The sequence below is a fragment of the Hyperolius riggenbachi genome, chromosome 2 (assembly GCF_040937935.1).
Source record: "Hyperolius riggenbachi isolate aHypRig1 chromosome 2, aHypRig1.pri, whole genome shotgun sequence".
Taxonomy (NCBI): Eukaryota; Metazoa; Chordata; class Amphibia; order Anura; family Hyperoliidae; genus Hyperolius; species Hyperolius riggenbachi.
In genome coordinates this window covers 15,801,766-15,829,652 of record NC_090647.1, presented here as the reverse complement: position 1 = coordinate 15,829,652, position 27,887 = coordinate 15,801,766, and the positions used below count along the sequence as shown (strand labels likewise).

General features: G+C 48.5%; 1 protein-coding gene across 2 annotated transcripts in view; it reads right to left on the bottom strand.

Annotated features, from left to right (window-relative positions):
* LOC137545358 (sodium-dependent proline transporter-like) overlaps positions 1-27,887 on the bottom strand; it is a 131,484-nt gene that overhangs the window by 64,761 nt on the left and 38,836 nt on the right. The window contains exons 1-2 of one of the 2 annotated variants that reach the window (XM_068266498.1): positions 21,271-21,442; positions 21,053-21,186 (exon numbers count right to left, since the gene is read on the bottom strand). In XM_068266498.1, the coding sequence (XP_068122599.1) occupies positions 21,053-21,166 (114 nt within the window). In that variant the 5' untranslated portion in view covers positions 21,167-21,186; positions 21,271-21,442. Of the gene's footprint in view, positions 1-21,052; positions 21,187-21,270; positions 21,443-27,887 lie in introns of those variants that run through there. The other variant, XM_068266499.1, reaches the window with a different exon arrangement.

The window sequence follows — 27,887 nt, the reverse complement described above, 5'->3', positions numbered from 1 at the left end:
AGTACTATCAAACTTATTTTGAGTATTATCTTGCTTTCTGGTGGCTTAAAAGGCATTTTATTGACAAGTTTAAAAATATCACCTAGGAGAAAACTATGGAGAAAACATGAATTGCATATGGGCCAAAGATTGAACTATTTGGTGTGAATGCCAGGTGTCATGTTAGGAGAAAAGCAGGCACCGATTATCACCAGGCCAATACCATCCCTACAGTGAAGCATGGTGGTGGCAGTGTCATGCTGTGGGGAAGTTTTTCAGTGGGAGACTAGTCAGGATAACGGGAAGGATGACTGCAGTAATGTACAGAGACAACCTGGATGAAAACCTGATCCGGAGCGCTCTTGAACTCAGACTGGGGCGATGGTTTATCTTTCAGCTGGACAACGACCCTAAGCACACAGCCACGATATGAAAGGAGTGGCTTCAGGACGACTCTGTGAATGTCCTTGAGTGGCCCAGCCAGAGCCCAGACTTGAATCCCATTGACCATCTCTGGAAAGCTCTTAAAATTGCCGTTTGCCGAAACTTCCCATCCAACCTCATGGTGCCTGAGAGGGGCTGCAAAGAGGAATGGGCGAAAATGGCCAAGGATCGGTGTGCCAAGCTTGTGGCATCATATGCAAAATGGCTGTAATTTCTGCCAAAGGTGCATTGACAAAGTATTGAGCAGAGGCTGTGAATACTTATGTACATGGGATTTCTTAAAGTGGATCCGAGATGAAAAAGTAACTAGAACAAGTAACTTGTCTATATATCTTATCTAAAGTTTAAATAGTTTACACAGCAAATCTAGCTGCAAACAGCTTCAAAAGTGTATGATTATTTATTCCTGTGATACAATGGGGGCAGCCATATTCTGTTTGTCACATTGTCACAGGCTGAGGGCTGGAGATGCTATCAGCTTGCCTGTGTGTAAATTCAGTCCCCTCTCCTCCTCCCTCCTCCCCTCTGCCTCTGAAATCTCTGGCTAGTAACCTCCTCCTCCTGCCCAGACTGAGCTCCCATAAGCCCTTGCTACTATCTGAAAATGCCAAGGCTCTCTGAAAAGCTGTGGGCGAGGCTTGTTTAGTTTATTGGGAATTAGAGTATTAAAACAAAACAAAAAAGTATTTGGCTTGAGGAATGCCCCATAAACTATATGAAAGGAACACAATTATGCAATGAGTAAAAGTTCATATCGGATCCACTTTTAATAAATTTGCTAAAACCTTAAGTAAACTTTTTCACGTTGTGATTATGAGGTGTTGTGTGTAGAACTCTGAGGGGAAAAAAATCAATTTAATCAATTTTGGAAAAAGGCTGTAACATGACAAAATGTGGAAAAAGGGATTTGCTGTGAATATTTTCCAGATGCACTGTATGTGAGCAGTAAAGTTCTCCCATGATGCACCACTGCTGAGTAGGCAAGTACGGTTTTACATACTTCCACGTAAGCAAGTTATAACAAGGTTAGCCATTACTCCCTGTGATATATATACAGCTGGCCTAACAAATAAACAGTTGTGGGCCTGTGCAAGTTATACACACACTCAATCTAACGACAGACCACAGACAAGAGCATACTACAAACTGTGTTACCAGCAGTAAAGTGATGGTTTCTCTGAGGAAAGATAAGCGGAAGCCGCTTGTATGAGGCCTTAAGGTCAGCACACACGCTAGATTAATGTCAGCACACAAACCAGTGACTTCGCTCAACCAACAGCACCCGGCAAAAAGAAACAACAAATAGTGAAAACGATGTTGATCACACACACCGATATTCCAAACCATCATGCTGTTCAAATACTTTGCGCACAAGAGGAAGTGATGTTTCACACGACATGTGCGCATGCTCTGGAACAACGTCCTTTGAATGACATTGCATACACCCAGCCAACCAGGGCTGTGGAGTCGGAGTCGAGGAGTTGGAGACATTTTGGGTACCTGGAGGCGGAGTCTGTGGTTTCATAACCTGAGGAGTCTAATAATTTTTGTACCAAATCCAGAGCCCTGGTAAGTATTAGACTAAGGAGTCGGAGTCAAGGAGTCAGAGCCATTTTGGATTTTGGGTACCTGGAGTCGGAGTCGAGGGTTTCATAAAAACCTGGAGTCGGAGGTGGATCAGGCAGAATACCGTTTTATGCTGTTTGGCTACATTTTTTATAACGATTGCTGTCTGATACAGCGATATCTGTCGTTCATCGGGCGTTTCGAATGACTTTTATCTAACGTGTGTACAAAGCTCTATACAGCCAGGCAGAGGAGCCGTCACTGAACTATAGACACTATAGTGTGGTATCTTTCTTACTTCCTCTGTGCTATCAGTGATCACATGAATCGTTGCACACCCAGAGATGACAGCAGAACTGCACTGCAGCACAGATTATGTTATCATCAGATTCTCTGTCATCTGGGGTATACAAAGTGCACAATTACTAACAGGGCTGCTGATGAGCTGTCCTGCTGATCCTTTACCTCTAATACTTTAAAGGAGAACTGTAGTGAGAGGTATATGGAGGCTGCCATATTTATTTCCTTTTAAGCAATACCAGTTACCTGGCAGCCCTGCTGCTCTATTTGGCTGCAGTAGCGTCTGAATCACACCAGAAACAAGCATGCAGCTAATCTTGTCATATCTGTCAAAATTGCCAGAAAAATCTGATCTGCTGCATGCTTGTTCAGGGCCAATGGCTGAATGTATTAGAGGCAGAGGATTAGCAGGGCTGCCAGGCAACTGGTATTGCTTAAAGAGAGTCTGAAGCGAGAATAGATCTCGCTTCAGACCTCATAGCTAGCAGGGGCATGCGTGCCCCTGCTAAAACGCCGCTATCCCGCGGCTTAACGGGGGTCCCTGTCCCCCCAAACCCCCTCTGTGCAGCGGGGGAGCGCTTCCTGGTTGGGGCAGGGCTAACTGCCACAGCCCTGCCCCATGCGCGTCTGTCAGCCGCGTATCTCCGCCTCTCCCCCGCCCCTCTCAGTCTTCCTTCACTGAGAGGGGCGGGGGAGAGGCGGCGATGCGCGTCTGATAGACGCGCTGGGAGGCAGGGCTGCAGCCGTTAGCCCTGCCTCCAGGAAGACAATCCCCACGACCAACTTGCCGACCATCTTTTGCAGGGGGTGGGTTGGGGGTGAAGGGACCCCCGTTTAGCTGCGGGATAGCGGCGTTTTAGCAGGGGCACATGTGCCTCTGCTATATATAAGACCTGAAGCGAGATTTTGTCTCGCTTCAGTGTCTCTTTAAATGGAAATAAATATGCCAGCCCCCATACACCTCTCTCTACAGTTCTCCTTTAAGCCATTGCCCCTGAACAAGCATGCAGCAGATCAGGTGCTCTAACTGATGTCAGACTGGATTAGCTGCATGCTTGTTTCTGGTGTGATTCATACACTACTGCAGCCAAATAGATCAGCAGGGCTGCCAGGCAACTGGTATTGCTTAAAAGGAAACAAATATGTCAGCCTCCATATTCTTTTCACTACAGTTGTCCTATGTTCTTTAAGCACCTGTAGCCACGCCCCTTGCAGTATGATGTCACCCCTCCACCAAAACTGCAGGAAAGGGACTGTAATGTTGCAACACTAGCGGGACAGTCTTATGGTGTTTCTGGTATAGTGGAAAGCAATGTTTCACTTACCCTCCCCCCCCTCCCCCCCCAAAAAAAAACACTAAACAAAGGTCAGAGTGGTAGAAGTTTTGTGTTTTCCAGTGATGTTCTATGGCTGTGGTGGTCAGACAAAAGATGTATGGATGAGGGCCTGGGGTAATTGCCCGGTCTGCCCCTATGTAAGCACCGGCTATGTGTCCGAGCACACATGTAGAGAAAACACATGGGATTATATAATGAGCTCATCTCAGAGAGAAAAGGGAAATACAGGTGGAATGTCTCATATAACAGGGTGAGCTGCAGAGAGACAGTCAGAGATTGGCCCGAGGGTCCCGCCGTCACAATAACCGACACGTCCTTCCTATACCGATGACTATTTCAGGAGACAAGAGAGCCACGCCCTGATCTGGTCAGACGGCTGACGATGGTGACAGGTAGGAGGATGCATTGGAGTCACCATATCGCCTCCCCTCCTCCCTGCATCACAGGGAAACTCCAGGATGTGCAATATAGGCATTACATTAATACCTCTACTTTTTTTTTTAAGGGGGGGGGGGGGGGGGCGGTTACCAGAGAAATCAGATTTTATTTTTAATTTTATTTTTTGATGGAATAATTTGAAAGCACCCAGACTAATATACTATACACTTATGAATGATTTTTCCAGAAAATTAAAGACAAATAAAGAAAACGAGCTAATACAACATTTGATTTTTACATTTTACTATCGGATTTTTCAAACAGATCATCAGATTTTTATAGGAAAAACGAAATAATAAAAATTATAAAAAAAAATTTTCATATTCTAAAAATTTGTTCGATGTCTTGCATGATAGATCATTTGTATAGAATTTTATTGTATCATGTAAGTCCAGCTTTATTCCAAAGCCCCATCTACACCATACAATTTTTTGTCCGATTCGATTCAATTTGCCATTGTTTTGCAATGGCAAATTGAATCGAATCGAATCCCGATCGGACATGTCGGATTCAATCGAATCGGACAAAAAAATTGTATGGTGTAGATGGGGCTGTAAGCTACGTCTACACGTAGCGATCCGGATTATCAATCGAGCCGCTGATGCGGCTCGATTGATAAGATCCGACAGGTCGGATCTCGCCACCGCCGATTCCCTGCTCGTTCCCCACGAGGGGACAATGGCAGGGAATCGAGCGGAAGATAAGCGGTGCCGGCGGGGAGGAGCAGGGGATCGAATCCGACGCACGCGCGGGAGAGCGGGGACTCGCCGGGATGCGGAAGAAGCGATTAGCCGCCGGATCGCCTCGTGCAGAGCTGGCTCTAAGCCTCATACACACACTCAACAAAAGTCTTTAAAATGCACGATTATCAAAAAACTTTTGTTGTTGATGAAACAAACCAAAAAAGTTGTTTGCTATTGTTCAAGCAACTGATAAGACGCATCTCCAAGAGTTGGAATGACTTGAGCTGCGTCTTATCAGTTGCTTGAACAATAGCAAACAACTTTTTTGGTTTGTTTCAACAACAGAAGTTGTTTTGTAATTGTGCATGTAAAAGACATTTGAGCGTGTGTCTGAGCCTTAACCGTAATCTGAGAACACTGCTTTCCCTCACGTCAAGAGATCAGGAAATGAGCATTTCTGCTGCTGAAGACTTTGGCCTCAATTCATAGAGCATTACCGCAATTGGTTAATGCTGAAAACAGCTGATTTTTCAGAGCATTTTGTAAAATGCCAATTCATCTGGCTGTCACTGCATGGCAAGCTGAAATTATCGAGCAGTGAGGTAAATTACCGGCTAGCACGGTTTGTAATAAATGTCAATTCATCAAGATTACAGCATGCGGTACAGCCCAGCATCACGGTCGATGATTACCGGCAGTTCTGGTATGTCAAAAAACAGTGCGGAGACAGGACACACAGAAGTGGAGAGGGATAACTTATCACTGACAGGAGCAAAGAGCCAATAGCAACAGCCCCTGTCTCCTGCAAGTCCCGATGATCGGATGTTGATAGGTTGTGCAGGATTCTTGGGAGGGTCAAGCTTTTCTACCCGCCCAGGCAGTGGAGATGAGAGATCCCGAACAAAAGAGGTTTCCCCTGCAGCCCTTCGGCCGTTTAACCCTTTAGGTTCCTGTTTGAAGATGAAGAGGAGCTAGTGGGGAAATCACCTAAGCATGTGTAATGTCTCCTGGAAGTTCTTCTAAGGTGTGGCAATTGAATAAAATGTTAAGAAAGACTAATGGACAGATACAGAGGGAGCAGAGGCAGTATAACAAACATCCACATTCTAAAGGGAAGTCTGGGATGCCTTTTACTTGTGTAATGCTGTCACTGCACATGACAGCTTGTAACAACACAGAGACGACTCCACACTCTTGTGCTGTAAGGCCGGATCCACACTATAAGCGCTTTTGTGCGCGCTTGCGTGTGATTAGCGCTTGTTAAAAAAAAAATTGCTCCCATTTACTTTCACTAAAATCTCGGTAAAAATCACTGCGATCGCGTACTCAAACGTGGCAATTTTTACGCAATTTTAATGAAAGTGAATGGGAATTTTTTAGCAAACACTCAGCAAGCGCTAATCAAATGCAAGCGCTCACAAAAGCGCTTATAGTGTGGATCTGAATTGAAACCATGGATTTCGGTAAATTACCGAACTTCTACCGCACCTGTGAATATCTTCATGAATTAGGGAAAAAAAAAAGTCTAAAATACCAAATGCGGTATTTTTTCTCGACTTTTTTTTTTCTTAACAGCCTTTGATGAATTGAAGCCACTGTGTGTGTGAGTGTATTTCTACTGATTGGTCAGTGTAGTGGTGTACAGCGTGTATGGATTTCTGGGAAGGCCACCAAGGTCCAGGCCTTGGGCGGCAGCTGGCTAAGGGGTGGCTGGACATGGAAGAGGGATTGCCATATATGGAAGAAGAGGCTGCAAATGGAATACAGAGGTTGGAAATAAGGAGCAACACAGGGAAATAGGGAGCTGCTGCCCAAAGTATCTGTATAGAGCTGATGGAGGCTGTTGTACATTAATGTTAGACATGGGAGGGGGGGGGGGGGGCTGCACCAGGATTAGGAGGGGGCTGCTGTACATAATTGGTAGACATGGGAGAGAGGAGGGGGGCTGCACCAGGATTAGAAGGGGCTGTTGTACATAATTGGTAGACATGGGAGGGGGGGGGGCTGCACAAGGATTAGGAGGGGGCTGCTGTACATAATTGGTAGACATGGGAGGGGCTGCACAAGGATTAGGAGGGGGCTGCTACACATGGAAGGGGAGCCAAAAGAGAGTTGGCCCAGGGGCAGAAAAAGTATAAATCCAGCCTTGGAGGAGGTGCGTCACTGCATTGTCCTTTAAATCCTTAATCCAGGCTGCTTTCTTTTATTCATTTTTGAATCACAACCATATATTCTTGACTATAAACATACTTAAGTACGATTTGGAAATTCGATTGATTTTCCATAATCCATTCTTAATTTTGCGATGATTTTAGCAGTTAATAGCAAAGCCCCCATACTTGCTATCGTCCCCAAAATTGTTAAGTATATTAAGAGGAATGGTAAGACCTTGTAAAAAGACCTTGTAGTTTTTGAGAAATGAACTCTGACTTGCAATGACTATTCCCCTAAACATATCTAGCAATTTTGGTGACAATAGTATGTATGGGGGCTTTGATATTGACTGCTCAAGTCAGTACGAAGTTAGACGAAGATTATGCGCAATCGAAATATTACAGATCCTGATTACGTTTACAAAAGAAACTAATTAAGATTTTTTTCTGAACTTTTGCATTACGATTTTGCATTGTAATTGCATTTTATGAAGCGAAATTACAGTTATGCGAAATTCTAAGATGCCACCGCAGAGGCTGCTTCGGGACACACGGCTCCTGGAACTTTCACGTTTTTAGTGAATTTTAAATAGTTTTTTAGTAGTTTTTTTTTGTTTGTTTTTGTTTAGCTCCTTAATTAGTTTTTAGTCACATTTCTGTGTTTGTCCTTGTGTTAACCTTCCTGGCGGTAAGCCCGAGCTGAGCTCGGGCTATGCCGCGCAGGAGGATTTCTCAGGCCCTGCTGGGCCGATTCGCATAATTTTTATTTGCAACACGCAGCTAGCACTTTCCTAGCTGCGTGTGCATTCCGATCGCCATCGCCGCCGCCACCCGCCGATTAGCCGCCGATCGCCGCGGCGCCCCCCCCAGACCCCGTGCGCTGCCTGGCCAATCAGTGCCAGGCAGCGCTGAGGGGTGGATCGGGACTCCCTTTGACGTCACGACGTCGATGACATCATCCTGCCCCGTCGCTTCAGGAAATCCCGTTCTTTGAATGGGATTTCCTGATCAAAGATCGCCAGAGGCGATCGAAGAGGGTGGGGGGATGCCGCTGCACAGCGGCTATCATGTAGTGAGCCCTAGGCTTGCTACATGATTTAAAAAAAAAAAAAAAAAAACATTAAAAAAGACTGCTGCGCTCCCCCTGGCGGTTTCTAATAGACTGCCAGAAGGGTTAAAGGAGTGGTCCAAGCTAAAAGAAAAATCAAAATCCACTTACCTGGGGCTTCCTCCAGCCCCTGGCAGCCGTCCTGTGCCCTCGCCGCAGCTCCGCTCACTGCCGGTGTCCTCCGCTGAAGAAGCCGACCTCACCAGGTCAGCTTCCGGGTCAGCTTCTTGTTGCGCTCCGCGTGGTCTAGCCGGTAGCGAATCTTCAGGAAGCTGGGATTCGTTCTGTATGGCTGAATAGTAGGTGTAGCCGAAAAAATAAATGACTTTTAGAAGTCCTCAGGCTAGCAGCCTGCCTCCTGTCGGTGTTTAAAATGGAGGACTGGGGAGGAGTCCCTGTCAAGTTCTTTTGAATTACCCACATTTTTGGGTGCGGTCTCAGGTTCAGCCCAGGGGCTGGACAGGGTGCGGTTAACCTTCTAGGTGGGACGTTTGTGTCCACAAAATATGACATTTTTCACATTTCAGGGCACGCTTCCCGCACACAAATAACAACCACAGATTCATATTCCTCAGAATATGACAATTCTTATGACATCAAACTCGGTTGGCATCACATGTTGTGGCACCAAGCAGCTGAATAACTTGGTGGCTGGGTATGTCAGTGCCACCAATTTAATATTAAAATATTCACCAGATTCGGACCAACGGAATGATATAATTGTCATACCTCTCATATAAATGGTATTCCTTAATCAAGCTGAAATCATATACTCCATGTATTGTCAATGTTGGTTTGAATGGCTCCATCATGTCTACCAGAGACCAAATTCTGAATAGGCCCCCTGCTGTGGGCTTCCTGCATTCTAAAGTAGTTTAGGCCAAATTGTACTGAATCATACACTCCTTAAGCCCCATCTACACCATGCTACATTGTAGCGATCCGGCGGCTCAATTAGCCGCCGGATCGCCTCTTCCGCGTGCCCGCCGCGTCCCCGCTCGCCGCGCGTGCGCCGCATTCGATTCCCCGCTCGTGCCCGCTCGTCCCCGCCGGCGCCGCTTATCTCCCGCACGATTCCCTGCCATTGTCCCCTCGCGGGGATCGAGCAGGGAATCGGCGGTGCGGAGATCCGTCCTGTCGGATCTTATCAATCGAGCCGCATCAGCGGCTCGATTGATAAGGAGCATCACGGCCGCATCTACTCGTGTAGATGCGGCTTTAGATTAGCAGCAGATAGATCATCAGATAGATTTCTGATCTATCTAATGTGTTTAGGAACATTTTTTATGATATGTTTATGTTTAGGAACTATTTTTACTAGGAACAGATTTACAATAGATTTCAGTATGAAATCTATTGAAAATCGATCTGATGGCATTTTTTTGCCAACAGATTTCCATTAGGGCCAATGCAAAATGATAAGCAATCTCAACAGATAGACCTAGATTTTCCAGCCTGCCAGATCGATTGAAATTGGCCGCAAAACAGTCGATTGGTCAATCGATTTGCAATCGACCAATTTTGATCGATCAATCAGCCAAAAATCGGCTGAGTGTATGGGCCCCTTTAGCTGTGACCTGCCTGTGAAGGGAAACCTTTGCTAATTAAACAAACATTGGGACAGTCAGAGACAAAAAGGGACTTCATGAAAAGAAAGCTTTGCTGCAGCTGAAATGCCAGATTCCCAAAGGAAGACCCCCAAGGCTGCAGTCTGCTAGGACCTAAACATACAATTTTGATCCGGTCCACTAATGACAATCGGTGCAGAAAACCGACTGCGATTGTGTTTTCTCACGGCTCTTCCATGACGGTGGGGGGGGGGAGGTGAAGATGTCAGTCAGCTGCTTTCTGGAAAATGCGAGTAAAGACCACATATTGATTTATTTCTACTGCTGAGAGATATCTACTACACTATCACTGGCTTTGCTTGTTCCGTGGTTCCTCCAGACTTTTCCAAGACTAGAAACTTGCTGTTCCTTATCATAGTCAAGGCTACAGGTGTCCTGGGAGTATTTAGTTATACAGACATGAAACACGAGTTGAGCAGTCACTGCACAGGCCATCTCCCAGCGATGTGATGCAGATAAGCGATTAGTCTGCTCTCCGGGCTTTGCTGACGTCTCTGCAGACGCACTGCTGTGTTTATTATTGCTGTAGACATTTCCACGCACGTTTTTACACACTGATGATGAGTAAACATGGGTGGATTCAGGACATGGAGTGTCAGCAGCATCCCCCCTCCCTCCTGTGTTTATTAAACCGCACAGGAAAGCATCAGACGGCGATTACAGGGGGCTGAGTATTCAGCGGGGAGATACACAGAAGTAGTGGCAATATGGAGAAGCCAGAGGACCAGATACAAGTGAATGAGCCGATTATTACTGCAAATATAAATTTTACTGCTATGTAAATAAATCTGCCATATTTTGCCCGCAGTGCCATTTCAAGAGAATCTGTAGTGATAAGTATATGGAGGCCGCTATCTATTTATATTTTTTTTCCCAAAATGATGGCTTTAGTAGTGTCTAAGTCACACCTGGAACAAGCATGCAGCCACTGGAGTCACACCTGGACCCAGCATGCAGCCACTGGAGTCACACCTGGAACCAGCATGCAGCCAATGGGGTCACACCTGGAACAAGCATGCAGTCAGCTAAGTCACACCTGGAACCAGCATGCACGTAGTGGAGTCACACCAGAAACAAGCATGCAGCCAATGGGGTCACACCTGGAACAAGCATGCAGCCAGCTAAGTCACACCTGGAACCAGCATGCAGCCAGCGGGGTCACACCTGGAACAAGCATGCAGCCACTGGAGTCACACCTGGAACAAGCATGCAGTCAGTGGAGTCACACCTGGAACAAGCATGCAGCCAGCGGAGTCAAACCTGGAACAAGCATGCAGCCAGCGGAGTCAAACCTGGAACAAGCATGCAGCCAGCGGAGTCACACCTGGAACAAGCATGCAGCCAGCGGAGTCACACCTGGAACAAGCATGCAGCCAGCGGAGTCACACCTAGAACTAGCATGCAGCCAGTGGAGTCACACCTGAACAAGCATGCAGCCAGAGGAGTCACACCTGGAACAAGCATGCAGCCAGCAGAGTCACACCTGGAACAAGCATGCAGCCAGCAGAGTCACACCTGGAACAAGCATGCAGCCAGCGGAGTCACACGTGGAACAAGCATGAAGCCAGCGGAGTCACACCTGGAACAAACATGCCGCCAGCAGAGTCATACCTGGAACAAGCATGCAGCCAGCGGAGTCACACCTGGAACAAGCATGCAGCCAGTGGAGTCACACCTGGAACAAGCATGCAGCTAGTGGAGTCACACCTGGAACAAGCATGCAGCCAGTGGAGTGACACGTGGAACAAGCATGCAGCCAGTGGAGTCACACCTGGAACAAGCATGCCGCCAGCAGAGTCACACCTGGAACAAGCATGCAGCCAGTGGAGTCACACCTGGAACAAGCACGCAGCCAGCGGAGTCACACCTGGAACAAGCATGCCGCCAGCGGAGTCACACTTGGAACCAGCATGCCGCCAGCGGAGGCACACCTGGAACCAGCATGCAGCCAGCAGAGTCACACCTGGAACAAGCATGCAGCCAGCAGAGTCACACCTGGAACAAGCATGCAGCCAGCAGAGTCACACCTGGAACCAGCATGCAGCCAGTGGAGTCACACCTGGAACAAGCATGCAGCCAGCAGAGTCACACCTGGAACAAGCATGCAGCCAGCAGAGTCACACCTGGAACCAGCATGCAAGTAGTGGAGTCACACCTGGAATCAGCATGCAGCCAGTAGGGTCACACCTGGAACAAGCATGCAAGTAGTGGAGTCACACCTGGAACAAGCATGCAGCCAGCGGAGTCACACCTGGAATAAGCATGCAGCCAGTGCAGTCACACCTGGAATAAGCATGCAGTCAGCGGAGTCACACCTGAAACAAGCATGCAGCCAGTGGAGTCACACCTGGAACAAGCATGCAGCCAGCGGAGTCACGCCTGGAACAAGCATGCAGCCAGTAGAGTCACACCTGGAACAAGCATGCAGCCAGCAAAGTCACACCTGGAACAAGCATGCAGCCAGCGGAGTCACACCTGGAACAAGCATGCAGCCAGCGAAGTCACACCTGGAACAAGCATGCAGCCAGCGGAGTCACACCTGGAACAAGTATGCAGCCAGCAGAGTCACACGTGGAACAAGCATGCAGCCAGCGGAGTCACACCTGGGACAAGCATGCCGCCAGTGGAGTTACACCTGGAACCAGCATGCAGTCAGTGGAGTTACACCTGGAACAAGCATGCAGCCAGCGGAGTCACACCTGGAACAAGCATGCAGCCAGTGGAGTTACACCTGGAACCAGCATGCAGCCAGCGGAGTCACACCTGGAACAAGCATGCAGCCAGCGGAGCCACACCTGAAATAAGCATGCAGCCAGTGGAGTTACACCTGGAACAAGCATGCAGCCAGCGGAGCCACACCTGGAACAAGCATGCAGCCAGCGGAGTCACACCTGGAACAAGCATGCAGCCAGTGGAGTTACACCTGGAACCAGCATGCAGCCAGTGGAGTTACACTTGGAACAAGCATGCAGCCAGTGGAGTTACACCTGGAACCAGCATGCAGTCAGTGGAGTTACACCTGGAACCAGCATGCAGCCAGTGGAGTTACACCTGGAACCAGCATGCAGTCAGTGGAGTTACACCTGGAACAAGCATGCAGCCAGCGGAGTCACACCTGGAACAAGCATGCAGCCAGCGGAGCCACACCTGGAACAAGCATGCAGCCAGCGGAGTCACACCTGGAACAAGCATGCAGCCAGTGGAGTTACACCTGGAACCAGCATGCAGCCAGCGGAGCCACACCTGGAACAAGCATGCAGCCAGTGGAGTTACACCTGGAACCAGCATGCAGTCAGTGGAGTTACACCTGGAACAAGCATGCAGCCAGCGGAGTCACACCTGGAACAAGCATGCAGCCAGCGGAGCCACACCTGGAACAAGCATGCAGCCAGCGGAGTCACACCTGGAACAAGCATGCAGCCAGCGGAGTCACACCTGGAACAAGCATGCAGTCAGCGGAGTCACACCTGGAACAAGCATGCAGCCAGCGGAGTCACATCTGGAACAAGCATGCAGTCAGCGGAGCACACCTGGAACAAGCATGCAGCCAGTGGAGTTACACCTGGAACAAGCATGCAGCCAGCAGAGCCACACCTGGAACAAGCATGCAGCCAGCGGAGTCACACCTGGAACAAGCATGCAGCCAGTGGAGTTACACCTGGAACCAGCATGCAGCCAGCGGAGCCACACCTGGAACAAGCATGCAGCCAGTGGAGTTACACCTGGAACCAGCATGCAGTCAGTGGAGTTACACCTGGAACAAGCATGCAGCCAGCGGAGTCAAACCTGGAACAAGCATGCAGCCAGCGGAGTCAAACTTGGAACAAGCATGCAGCCAGCGGAGTCACACCTGGAACAAGCATGCAGCCAGCGGAGTCACACCTGGAACAAGCATGCAGCCAGCGGAGTCACACCTAGAACAAGCATGCAGCCAGTGGAGTCACACCTGGAACAAGCATGCAGCCAGCGGAGCACACCTGGAACAAGCATGCAGCCAGAGGAGTTACACCTGGAACAAGCATGCAGCCAGCGGAGCCACACCTGGAACAAGCATGCAGCCAGCCGAGACACACCTGGAACAAGCATGCAGCCAGCGGAGTCACACCTGGAACAAGCATGCAGCCAGCGGAGCCACACCTGGAACAAGCATCCAGCCAGCGGAGTCACACCTGGAACAAGCATGCAGCCAGCGGAGTCACACCTGGAACAAGCATGCAGCCAGCGGAGTCACACCTGGAACAAGCATCCAGCCAGTGGAGTCACACCTGGAACAAGCATGCAGCCAGCGGAGTCACACCTGGAATAAGCATGCAGCCAGTGCAGTCACACCTGGAATAAGCATGCAGTCAGCGGAGTCACACCTGAAACAAGCAAGCAGGCAGCGGAGTCACACCTGGAACAAGCATGCAGTCAGCGGAGTCACACCTGGGACAAGCATGCAGCCAGTGGAGTCACACCATGCACAGGCATGCAGCCAGTAGAGTCACACCTGGAACAAGCATGCAGCCAGCAAAGTCACACCTGGAACAAGCATGCAGCCAGCGGAGTCACACCTGGAACAAGCATGCAGCCAGCGGAGTCACACCTGGAACAAGCATGCAGCCAGCGGAGTCACACCTGGAACAAGTATGCAGCCAGCAGAGTCACACGTGGAACAAGCATGCAGCCAGCGGAGTCACACCTGGGACAAGCATGCCGCCAGTGGAGTTACACCTGGAACCAGCATGCAGTCAGTGGAGTTACACCTGGAACAAGCATGCAGCCAGCGGAGTCACACCTGGAACAAGCATGCAGCCAGTGGAGTTACACCTGGAACCAGCATGCAGCCAGCGGAGTCACACCTGGAACAAGCATGCAGCCAGCGGAGCCACACCTGAAATAAGCATGCAGCCAGTGGAGTTACACCTGGAACAAGCATGCAGCCAGCGGAGCCACACCTGGAACAAGCATGCAGCCAGCAAAGTCACACCTGGAACAAGCATGCAGCCAGCGGAGTCACACCTGGAACAAGCATGCAGCCAGCGGAGTCACACCTGGAACAAGCATGCAGCCAGCGGAGTCACACCTGGAACAAGTATGCAGCCAGCAGAGTCACACGTGGAACAAGCATGCAGCCAGCGGAGTCACACCTGGGACAAGCATGCCGCCAGTGGAGTTACACCTGGAACCAGCATGCAGTCAGTGGAGTTACACCTGGAACAAGCATGCAGCCAGCGGAGTCACACCTGGAACAAGCATGCAGCCAGTGGAGTTACACCTGGAACCAGCATGCAGCCAGCGGAGTCACACCTGGAACAAGCATGCAGCCAGCGGAGCCACACCTGAAATAAGCATGCAGCCAGTGGAGTTACACCTGGAACAAGCATGCAGCCAGCGGAGCCACACCTGGAACAAGCATGCAGCCAGCGGAGTCCCACCTGGAACAAGCATGCAGCCAGTGGAGTTACACCTGGAACCAGCATGCAGCCAGTGGAGTTACACTTGGAACAAGCATGCAGCCAGTGGAGTTACACCTGGAACCAGCATGCAGTCAGTGGAGTTACACCTGGAACCAGCATGCAGCCAGTGGAGTTACACCTGGAACCAGCATGCAGTCAGTGGAGTTACACCTGGAACAAGCATGCAGCCAGCGGAGTCACACCTGGAACAAGCATGCAGCCAGCGGAGCCACACCTGGAACAAGCATGCAGCCAGCGGAGTCACACCTGGAACAAGCATGCAGCCAGTGGAGTTACACCTGGAACCAGCATGCAGCCAGCGGAGCCACACCTGGAACAAGCATGCAGCCAGTGGAGTTACACCTGGAACCAGCATGCAGTCAGTGGAGTTACACCTGGAACAAGCATGCAGCCAGCGGAGTCACACCTGGAACAAGCATGCAGCCAGCGGAGCCACACCTGGAACAAGCATGCAGCCAGCGGAGTCACACCTGGAACAAGCATGCAGCCAGCGGAGTCACACCTGGAACAAGCATGCAGTCAGCAGAGTCACACCTGGAACAAGCATGCAGCCAGCGGAGTCACATCTGGAACAAGCATGCAGCCAGCGGAGCACACCTGGAACAAGCATGCAGCCAGTGGAGTTACACCTGGAACAAGCATGCAGCCAGCAGAGCCACACCTGGAACAAGCATGCAGCCAGCGGAGTCACACCTGGAACAAGCATGCAGCCAGTGGAGTTACACCTGGAACCAGCATGCAGCCAGCGGAGCCACACCTGGAACAAGCATGCAGCCAGTGGAGTTACACCTGGAACCAGCATGCAGTCAGTGGAGTTACACCTGGAACAAGCATGCAGCCAGCGGAGCCACACCTGGAACAAGCATGCAGCCAGCGGAGTCACACCTGGAACAAGCATGCAGGCAGCGGAGTCACACCTGGAACAAGCATGCAGCCAGCGGAGTCACACCTGGAACAAGCATGCAGCCAGCGGAGTCACACCTGGAACAAGCATGCAGCCAGCGGAGTCACACCTGGAACAAGCATGCAGCCAGCGGAGCACACCTGGAACAAGCATGCAGCCAGAGGAGTTACACCTGGAACAAGCATGCAGCCAGCGGAGCCACACCTGGAACAAGCATGCAGCCAGCCGAGACACACCTGGAACAAGCATGCAGCCAGCGGAGTCACACCTGGAACAAGCATGCAGCCAGCGGAGCCACACCTGGAACAAGCATCCAGCCAGTGGAGTCACACCTGGAACAAGCATGCAGCCAGCGGAGTCACACCTGGAACAAGCATCCAGCCAGTGGAGTCACACCTGGAACAAGCATGCAGCCAGCGGAGCACACCTGGAACAAGCATGCAGCCAGTGGAGTCACACCTGGAACAAGCATGCCGCCAGCGGAGTTACACCTAAAACAAGCATGCAGTCTGTGGAGTTACACCTGGAACCAGCCACAGGCTGGGACATAGAAACAGATCCCCCGGAACGCAGACTGATCCGTTGTTTTTCTTAGTAAAGATGGACTCTATTTTTAACATTGGTATCCGTGGCTCCGGTTTTGATCCGGGCCAAAAACCAGATCCACGGAAATGTTTTCAGAACAAGTGTGCACCTTCTCTCACGCCCTGAGGAGAAAAGCTGAGGATGGGAAATCTCATGGCTGAAGACCCCGAGAGGTGACAAAGTCCAGCAGGTGTCTCAGGTCCTCACTGAAATGTCACTGTTAGATGCACAGTGTTATCAAACAAAAGACACTTCACATCACTCACAAACCTCACAAGTCACAACTACTCATCAGAGTGGGCCTGAACGCTTGCACAAGATAGAAGAAACACAGAGAAATCCACCCTGTGGCCCACATGCAATTACTGTATTTTTTGGACTATAAGACTCACTTTTCCTCCCCTAAAAGTGGGGAAAAAGTCACTGCGTCTTATAGTCCAAATGCAGGGAGTTCCTGACTTGTGAACGCCTGCCAATACTAACCTCCAACCCACCGCAATGTCGGGGACTCCCTGTACTGTGCCCATGCAGAGGGGGACAAACAGAGCACACAGGGGGACACAAACAGGCATAGAGGAGGACAGTGGGGGGACACAAGAAGTACAAAGGGGGCATAATCCACAAGATGCCCCTTCACCAAGTTTAGTATATATTTTTTACCCTGGTTTTTGTTCCCCAGCCCTGTCCTCAAGGCCCACCACCAGTACACGTTTTGCTGGAGACCACACACATGTACAGGTGGGGTAATTAGTGTCTCAGCAGAGCTGATTAACTACCGCTGTGATGTCCACAAAACATGCACTGTTGGTGGGCCCCCGAGAACAGGGTTGGGGAATACTGCGAGTGTAAACCCTGGTGCATCCTATGGTCCGGAGCGTCTTATAGTCCGAAAAATACGGTAACTTTTTCTCCTGACTATTTTCTTAACTTCTTGTCAATAAAATGCATTTTAAGGCACCAGAAAGCAAGAAAATAATTTTAATAGTACTTTCTCACCAACTTTTTGGTACTTTTTTAGTTGACGTGCAGGAAAGTTACTTTGGATTGAAGATGAAGAAGATGAAATTTCTCTTTGGAAAAAACGCAGGTGAAAAAAAAGTGAATTGCATGTTATGGCCCTGTATGTATTTAGAGAGTTTAGCCTGTCTAATTCTCCCACATCTGTGACTAATCACAAGTTGTCATTTGATCTCTTCAGCTGTGTCAGCTCAGGAATTTCCTCTGCCTCGTCAGAGCTGCTAATTGGTAAACATGGGAAATTAACAATATGTCTGCTTCCATGAAAGTAGGAAGTAGACACACTGCAGATTTATATCAATTGTAACAAAGAAGTGTATTTTCTTATAAGGTTATTATGCTGTTGCTTATCTTTTAGAGCAGAGGGGAAGTTCTGAGTAGTTCAGGTCCTCTTTAATGTAATTTAGTATATCCCCTGTGTAGAGCATACTGGATAAAGGTTGGGTTTATATACAGTGATGTATGTTTCCGTGTTGTGCAGCGACAGTATAGGGAGTGTCTTATCTCACATACTATAATACTATATTGATAGCTGGTGACATCACTCCAACCCCAGCGCTGCTGTCAGCAGGATAATTATAACCCGGAGTGACGTATGTGACCGAGAGACAATCCGATCACCTCACTTCCTGGTATGTAAAGTAACGCACAGAATAGATGTGTAATATTAGACTAATGTAACGTGTGATATACAAACCCACAGCAATGTACAGTGATACACCCAGATCTACAGCACTGCACAGTGTGACACCCAGATCTATAGCATTGTACAGTGATACACCCAGATCTATAGCACTGCACAGTGTGACACCCAGATCTATAGCATTGTACAGTGATACACCCAGATCTATAGCACTGCACAGTGTGACACCCAGATCTATAGCACTGCACAGTGTGACACCCAGATCTATAGCACTGCACAGTGTGACACCCAGATCTATAGCACTGCACAGTGTGACACCCAGATCTATAGCACTGCACAGTGTGACACCCAGATCTATAGCACTGCACAGTGTGACACCCAGATCTATAGCACTGCACAGTGTGACACCCAGATCTATAGCACTGCACAGTGTGACACCCAGATCTATAGCACTGCACAGTGTGACACCCAGATCTATAGCACAGCACAGTGTGACACCCAGATCTATAGCACTGCACAGTGTGACACCCAGATCTATAGCAGTGCACAGTGTGACACCCAGATCTATAGCAGTGCACAGTGTGACACCCAGATCTATAGCACTGCACAGTGTGACACCCAGATCTATAGCAGTGCACAGTGTGACACCCAGATCTATAGCACTGCACAGTGTGACACCAGATCTATAGCACTGCACAGTGTGACACCCAGATCTATAGCACTGCACAGTGTGACACCCAGATCTATAGCACAGCACAGTGTGACACCCAGATCTATAGCACTGCACAGTGTGACACCCAGATCTATAGCAGTGCACAGTGTGACACCCAGATCTATAGCAGTGCACAGTGTGACACCCAGATCTATAGCACTGCACAGTGTGACACCCAGATCTATAGCACTGCACAGTGTGACACCAAGATCTATAGCACTGCACAGTGTGACACCCAGATCTATAGCACTGCACAGCGTGACACCCAGATCTATAGCACTGCGCAGTGTGACACCCAGATCTATAGCACTGCACAGCGTGACACCCAGATCTATAGCACTGCACAGCGTGACACCCAGATCTATAGCACTGCACAGTGTGACACCCAGATCTATAGCACTGCACAGTGTGACACCCAGATCTATAGCACTGCACAGTGTGACACCCAGATCTATAGCACTGCACAGTGTGACACCCAGATCTATAGCACTGCACGGTGTGCGTAGTGCTATAGATCTGGCTGCACAGCGTGACACCCAGATCTATAGCACTGCACAGTGTGACACCCAGATCTATAGCACTGCGCAGTGTGACACCGAGATCTATAGCACTGCGCAGTGTGACACCGAGATCTACAGCACTGCGCAGTGTGACACCTACATCTACAGCACTGCGCAGTATGACACCAGATCTATAGCACTGCACAGTGTGACACCCAGATCTATAGCACTGCGCAGTGTGACACCCAGATCTATAGCACTGCGCAGTGTGACACCCAGATCTATAGCACTGCGCAGTATGACACCCAGATCTATAGCACTGCGCAGTGTGACACCCAGATCTATAGCACTGCACAGTGTGACACCCAGATCTATAGCACTGCGCAGTGTGACACCCAGATCTACAGCACTGTGCAGTGTGACACCCAGATCTATAGCACTGCGCAGTGTGACACCAGATCTATAGCACTGCGCAGTGTGACACCCAGATCTATAGCACTGCGCGGTGTGACACCCAGATCTATAGCACTGCACGGTGTGACACCCAGATCTATAGCACTGCACAGTGTGACACCCAGATCTATAGCACTGCACAGCGTGACACCCAGATCTACAGCACTGCGCAGTGTGACACCCAGATCTATAGCACTGCGCAGTGTGACACCCAGATCTATAGCACAGCACAGTGTGACACAAGATCTATAGCACTGCACAGCGTGACACCCAGATCTATAGCACTGTGCAGTGTGACACCCAGATCTATAGCACTGCGCAGTGTGACACCCAGATCTACAGCACTGCGCAGTGTGACACCCAGATCTATAGCACTGCACAGTGTGACACCCAGATCTATAGCACTGCGCAGTGTGACACCCAGATCTATAGCACTGCGCAGTGTGACACCCAGATCTATAGCACTGCGCAGTGTGACACCCAGATCTATAGCACTGCGCAGTATGACACCCAGATCTATAGCACTGCGCAGTGATACACCCAGATCTATAGCACTGCGCAGTGTGACACCCAGATCTACAGCACTGCCCAGTGTGACACCCAGATCTATAGCACTGCACAGTGTGACACCCAGATCTATAGCACTGCACAGCGTGACACCCAGATCTACAGCACTGCGCAGTGTGACCCCAGATCTATAGCACTGCGCAGTGTGACCCCAGATCTATAGCACTGCGCGGTGTGACACCCAGATCTATAGCACTGCACAGTGTGACACCCAGATCTATAGCACTGCGCAGCGTGACACCCAGATCTACAGCACTGCGCAGTGTGACACCCAGATCTATAGCACTGCACAGTGTGACACCCAGATCTATAGCACTGCATGGTGTGACACCCAGATCTATAGCACTGCATGGTGTGACACCTTCTCAGTGACAGCTCTGAAATCTCTCTGTGACAGCTCAGTCTTGTATCTTTCGCTCTCTCTCTGTGATGGATTAGTTGTGTAGCAGTCTCTTTGTGACAGTTGTGACTCTCTGTGATTAGCTGTGTTGTAGTCTCTGTGTGACAGTTGTGTATCTCTCTCTGTGATAGATTAGTTGAGTCTCTCACTCTCATCCATTCAGCGCTCTCTCTCACCTGAGCTGGGGTGGTGTTGCTCTCTCCTCCTCCTCCGGCTGTCTCGGTGGGCTGCATGTCGGCCCCCGGGGTCTCTGCCCCCTGCAGCCCCTCACTCCAGGGTTCGGGGGGCATCTTCCTCTGTCACTCTGGCCCTACCAGCAGGAATCCACAAGAGACAGTCAGTGTGGTTACGAGACATCCTCCCTCCTCTCTTACATTACAAATATGATCCTTACCTGGAGCCAGGTGTGCTGGGCTCCTCCCCCCCTCCTTCCGTGTCATCGCTCTGTCCCCATGGCGACCAGACCTGCCCCAACCTGCGGTGTCTTTCACAAAGCAGTTCTGCAGCCCAGCTTGTGGAGGGTTAACCTGTCAGACAGGATCTTGCCAGACTGACTGGGGGGGACTGAGACCTCAGATCACCAGGGTGCGCCCCCCGGGGCCCGCAACATGTCTGTAATATTCCACTCATTGATCCGTACACTGCTGTGTACAGTGCTGGACATGAGTGTAGTCAATAGTGCATGACTTGGCTGGGATCTCCCCGCCCGGGGCTGTACACAGAGGGCGAGGCCTGACTCGCTGCAAAACATCAGCAATCCAGCAACACTGCACTAGAGAGCCTAAATACCTCCAACCAGGTGGATAAACCAGTATACCGCCTGCACCTGGGTCATATCAGAACATAGAGAAGACCAGGGACAGATACTGTCACGAGCCGTATCTATGGCGACAGCTGATCTGTGAAGGGGAACGTCACTGTCACTGTGACAAATTCAGTTCATATCTTTGGACTGCAAAGCGTAACGGCAAATAGAGAGTTTGTCAGATGCTTCCGACTCGCATGCAAATTGACTGCCAACCCGATCAATCACTATTCAATTACAATTTGATTGGAAAGTGATCGATTTCTGCTAAACATGGCAAGTCTAAGGGCCCTTTTCCACTATCAGCGTTTGCGATGCTGAATTGGAAAAAACCGCAAATTGTTAGCAATTTTTACATCGCTAGGGTTTGCTAAATAACCTAGGAATCGCGGTAGGTATTTTCCACTACCGCAATTTGATTTTTACAAAAAAATATTTTTTTGCTCCGCGGAGTGATTTTTACCGCGATTTTGCTTTGGAATGCATTGCATATCAAAATTGAAATCGCAGAAAAAAATAAAAGGACTTGTGCAATCGCTAAACTTAGCAAAATTCTACTACTGCATTTTGATAGTAAAATATCGGTAATATTTACCAATATTTTACTATTGCTAAAACTAACCCTACTCTCACACAGAACCCTCCCTAACCCTAAGACCCCCCCCCCCCCCTCTTCCTGGTCATACCTAACCCTAATGCTAGGTACACACTATACAATTTTCTGTCAGATAGATGGTTCGATAGATAATTTCTGTCATGCTCTATCTTATTTTTGATTGTTTTTCTGGTCGATTTCTCATAGACGTGAATGGAAATCGATAGGATAGGAAATCGATTGGAAAAGCGAACAGAAAATTGGACAGAAATTGTATGGTGTGTACCTAGTATAAGACCCTCCCTGGTGGTGCCTAAACGTAAATCCCACTCCTAAATCTAACCCCCGCCCCCTTTTTTTGCAAAGTCGCAATATGCGGTTATGAAGGTAAATTTCGGCACCCGGCGGCAACAGATTAGCGGCAACAGGGGGCAATTTCTGCAGACAGGTTTGCGGAAAGAAAAAATTGGCTTGCGTATACATCTTTCTTTCCACAAGCCTTGCGGGAAAAAGGGTACTTGCGGAAAACTAAAAGTTATCTGCAAGCCAATTTTTTTTCCCGCAAGTTGGTCTGAGAAATGACCCCCTCTTGCCGCTAATCAGACACTTCCGGGCGCCAAAATGTACATATTGCGGCTACTCTAAAAGCCACGATTTGCAGCAAAGAAGGTAAAATTTGGTGCCCTGAGATGCCTGCTAGTGGCTGCCGCCGTACGCCCCAAATTTCCCTATAATGCCGCAAAATGCGGCTTTTATTATAGGCACCAATGGAGGCGCTATTTTCACGTAACGGCTCCGGCACCATTTTTCCTGCTTCCGGACGGCCCCCTCTCGAACTGCTAGGTTTCCAATAGGCTCTAGTAAACTACGCCCACACTATTTGGCCAAGCACAACGCATTGGCCTCTATTCATAATTATCAGTGAGGGTCACACTGTAGTCACTTCCTGTCAGGACTGAGTCAGCCACTTACATACCTGATATTTAACGCTTTCAGGCAGACAAAAAAAGGAACACAGCCTAGTTATTTGTGTGCTAGGCACAGTACATACACATGTCTATCTCATCATCTCACATGTCACTTCGGGTATCCTTTAAATGGAGTCTGGAGCTGTGAGTGCTGTGTTTGCTAGCCTTTAAAAAAAATTGTCAATTTTTTTATGCCACTTTTTTTTCCACATGGTTTCCGCATTACTACCTGATTACGCATGTTTCCACATTTTTTTACGCATTATTCCCGCATGTGGAAAACTTTTAGTGAATGTGGAAAAAATGCGGAAATGAACACTGCCGAAAATATAGCGGTAAATCCCTTAGGCCTCTTTCACAGTGCTTCGTTAAAGTCGCACGTTAGAAAATATTTCAACGCAGACTAACGCACAGCAATACTAAGTCTGTGCGACACTCACAGGGCACACGTTGTGTTTGTGTGTAACGTGTAGCGTTATTAGAAAGTGCAGCATGCTGTGCGTTATACACGTTATTAGCTGCGTTAGACTGTTTGCACATGCTCAGTAATGACCTGGAAATATACTTTTCATTGCCTGTATGCCTACTGTATGCGACGATAGCAGGGCATTAAGCTGCGTTGCAACTTTTTGGGTGCATTGTGTTGTAATTTGCGTTGTGACTTTAACGTCGCATCAAAATGCAACAATCTACTGTGAAAGAGGCCTTAGCGCTTGTGTGATTGTGGATAGAGGCTAATACGTTACCGCATTTGGTAACCAAACGTTGCAGAATTATGGACTCAAGTATGACTATGTCCACATTTACAATATTTTTCTCTTGAAATGACCATTTGTGGAGAAAAGTCATAAAAGTGCGGTAACATGTCGGTAAAAAAAGAAAAGTGTTATTATTTTAGAGGTAAATTCCGCAAAAAATGAAATTCATAATGAAAATAAGAGCTCATTGTTCCATCCTTAAAGAGAACCCCAGGTGTGTAATGTTATCTGCATACAGAGGCTGGATCTGCCTATACAGCCCAGCCTCTGTTGCTATCCCAAACCCCACTAAGGTCCTCCTGCACTCTGCAATCCCTCATAAATCACAGCCGTGTTGTGAGGCTGTTTACATCTGTAGTGTCAGTCTCAGCTGCTCCCCCGCCTCCTGCATAGCTCCGGTCCCTGCCTCCGTCCCTTCCCTCCAATCAGCAGGGAGGGAAGGGATGCAGGCGGGGACTGGAGTTGTGCAGGAGGCGGGGAGAGCAGCAGACTGACACTATAGAGATAAACACAGCCAGCTCTGACAAGCTGTTTGTCAGCAGCGTGGCTGTGATTTATGAGGGATTGCAGAGTGCAGGGGGACCTTAGGGGGGTTTGGGATAGCAACAGAGGCTGGGCTTTATATGCAGATCCAGCCTCTGTATGCAGATCACATTCTTCAAACCCACCTCGGGTTCTCTTTAACCACTTCACCACTGAGGGGTTTTACCCCTTGAACACCAGAGCAATTTTCACCTTTCAGCGCTCCTTCCATTCATTCGTCTATAACTTTATTATTTCTTATCCCAATGAAATGAACTATATCTTGTTTTTTTCGCCACCAATTAGGCTTTCTTTAGGTGGGACATTATGCCAAGAATTATTTTATTCTAAATGTGTTTTAATGGGAAAATAGGAAAAAATGTGGGAAAAAATTATTACTTTTCAGTTTTCGGCCCTTATCGTTTTTAAATAAAGCATGCTACTGTAATTAAAACCCATGAAATGTATTTAACCATTTAAATATAAAAAACCATTTAAATTATGTCCCTATCACAATGTTTGGCGACAATATTTTATTTGGAAATAAAGGTGCATTTTTTTCAGTTTTGCATCCATCCCTAATTACAAGCCCATAGTTTATAAAGTAACAGTGTCCTACCCTCTTGACATAAATATTTAAAAAGTTCAGTCCCTAAGGTAACTTTTTATGTCTTTTTTTTTTTATTGTATTTTTTTTTTTTTTAATGACAAAAAATTGGGGAATGTGGGAGGTAATGAGTTAATTTATTGTGTAAATGTAATGTTTGTTTATGTAAAATGCTTTTAGGGTGTAGTTTACTATTTGGCCACAAGATGGCCACAGTGTGTTTGTTTACATGCGACCTGTAAGCGTCCTTCCGGACGCTTACAGGAAGCAGTAGGAGGCTGGAGAATCACAATGATCGCGCTGTTTCTAATAGAAGCAGCGCGATCATTGCGGGGGCTTAGATCAACGAACGGGAATGGATTTTCCCGTTCATTGATCTCCGTGCGAGCAGGCGGCGGCGTGCACAAGCGGCGGGTGCGTGCGCACGAGCGGCGGGAGCGCGGACAGCGGCGGTAGCGCGGAAGGTACGGATTTCTCCGTCCCTGGTTTTTTAGGGGGGAAAAAAGAAATTCGTACCGCGGGGGTTTAAGTGGTTAATTACTGATTTTTTTTTTATTTTTTTTTATCTACTGTATATACCTGGCCCTATTTTTTACTTTACATCCAGTGGAATTTTTCCACTAGAAAACTATATTTTACAAACTTATAACGACTGTTTAATGACTGTTTTTTAACCATTACCGCCTTGTTACCATACTTTTTTACTGACCTTTGCCCTCACTCAGAAAATTTTTGGGGAGTGTCGAAAACAAAACAAAACGGTAAGGCCTCCTTTCCACAGACCGCTGATAGGCAGTGAAATGCCTCTCAAACTCTCTCAACTGCTCACTGCTGCTTGGTAACTGCTCACTGCTGCCTAGTAACTGCTCACTGCTGCCTAGTAACTGCTCACTGCTGCCTAGTAACTGCTTGTTGCTGCATGATAACTGCTTGTTGCTGCCTGGTGGTTGCTTACTTCTGCCTGGTAACTGCTTGCTGAGCACACAGTTCAGCAGTCCATGGAAAGGAGGCCTAATTGTGCTGTCGGTAACTTGTCATTAAAAATGTCTTTACCGCACGTGTATTGTGAATGGAGGCCAATGCATGCTTCATGTGCTATTGTTGCAGGCAGTTAGGCCTCTTTTCCACGAACTGTTGAGCTGTGTGCTCAGCAAGCAGCTACCAGGCAGGAGTGAGCAGTTACCAGGCAGCAGTGAGCAGTTACCAGGCAGCAGTGTGCAGTTACCAGGCAGCAACGAGCAGCTACCAGGCAGCAACGAGCAGCTACCAGGCAGCAACGAGCAGCTACCAGGCAGCAGTGAGCAGTTACCAGGCAGCAGTGAGCAGTTACCAGGCAGCAGTGAGCAGTTACCAGGCAGCAGTGAGCAGTTACCAGGCAGCAGTGAGCAGTTACCAGGCAGCAGTGAGCAGTTACCAGGCAGCAGTGAGCAGTTACCAGGCAGCAGTGAGCAGTTACCAGGCAGCAACAAGCAGTTATCATGCAGCAACAAGCAGTTACCAGGCAGCAGTGAGCAATTGTGAGAGTTTGAGAGGCAATTAACTGCCTATCAACAGTTCTTGGAAAAGAGGCCTTAATCCACATGACTGAGGCTAGAATTATCCTGCCTATACGAGATCACCTGTGAAACAGGCATGGCTGGTTGGGCTGGAGGACACTACCGCTGATCAATGTCATGCTAATTTCCAGGGGTTGTACAAATAACATGCAACTTACAGCTAAGTGAAGGCCAGCAGCTACAAAATGTGACTGGCTGGATTTAACCAGGGTTGCCACCTCATGCTTTTAAATATCCACACATAAGTTATACAGGTTCTGGGGCTACTCACACATAACTGCCTAAACTGCATCTAACCAGCCACAAGGCATGTATAATTCATATGTGGCGGTATTTAAAGGGATAAGGTGGCAACCATGGATTTAACGCTGCATGCTGTTGGCAACAGACTCGGGAAACACACATTTCAGGGCTGGTCTCAGCTAACTATGAACGAAAATGGTATCCTACTGAAGGGAGAGGGATATGAAGGCTGCAAATTTTAAACAATACCAGTTGCCTGGCAGTAGTGTCTGAATCACACCAGTAACAAGCATGAATTTAATCTTGTCAGATGTGACAATAATGTCAAACACACCTGGGGCTTGATTCACAAAGCGGTGCTAACCTAGGGCTGGTGCACACCGAGCGGCTTTTTGAACGTTTCTGCAGCCGCTTGCAGCTGCGGATACGCTTGGTCAATGTATCTCAATGGGGTGGGTCACACCATCGTCCCGGGGTGAGGCATTTTTTGGATTGCGGATGCGTTTCTGCCTCCAATGTAAAGTATAGGAAAAACGCAAACCGCTCTGAAAAACGGCAGATCAGAGCGGTTTTTCAGGCAGTTTTGTTACAGTAAAGCTGTTCAGTAACAGCTCTACTGTAACAATATATGAAATGTACTACACTGAAATCCGCAGCAGCAATCCGCAAAACGCTAGCAAAACGCCTCAGAAAAATAAAAAAAAGCGTTTAAAAATCTGCTAGCATTTTGCGTATCTGCTAGCGGGTTTTGGTGTGCACCGGGCCATACTTAGCACGTCTTTAGACGTGCTAACCAGGGTGCTCAGTAGGTTAGCACTGGATTTCGTAATCAGTTTGCGCGCTAAGTACCGCGCGCAAATTCCTATGCGCGCGCTAAGTCCCATAGGCTTTAATGGGCACTTCGCCCGCAGAGCGCCCTGCGCTCTGTGCGCGCAAAACTTTGCGTGCATAACTTTG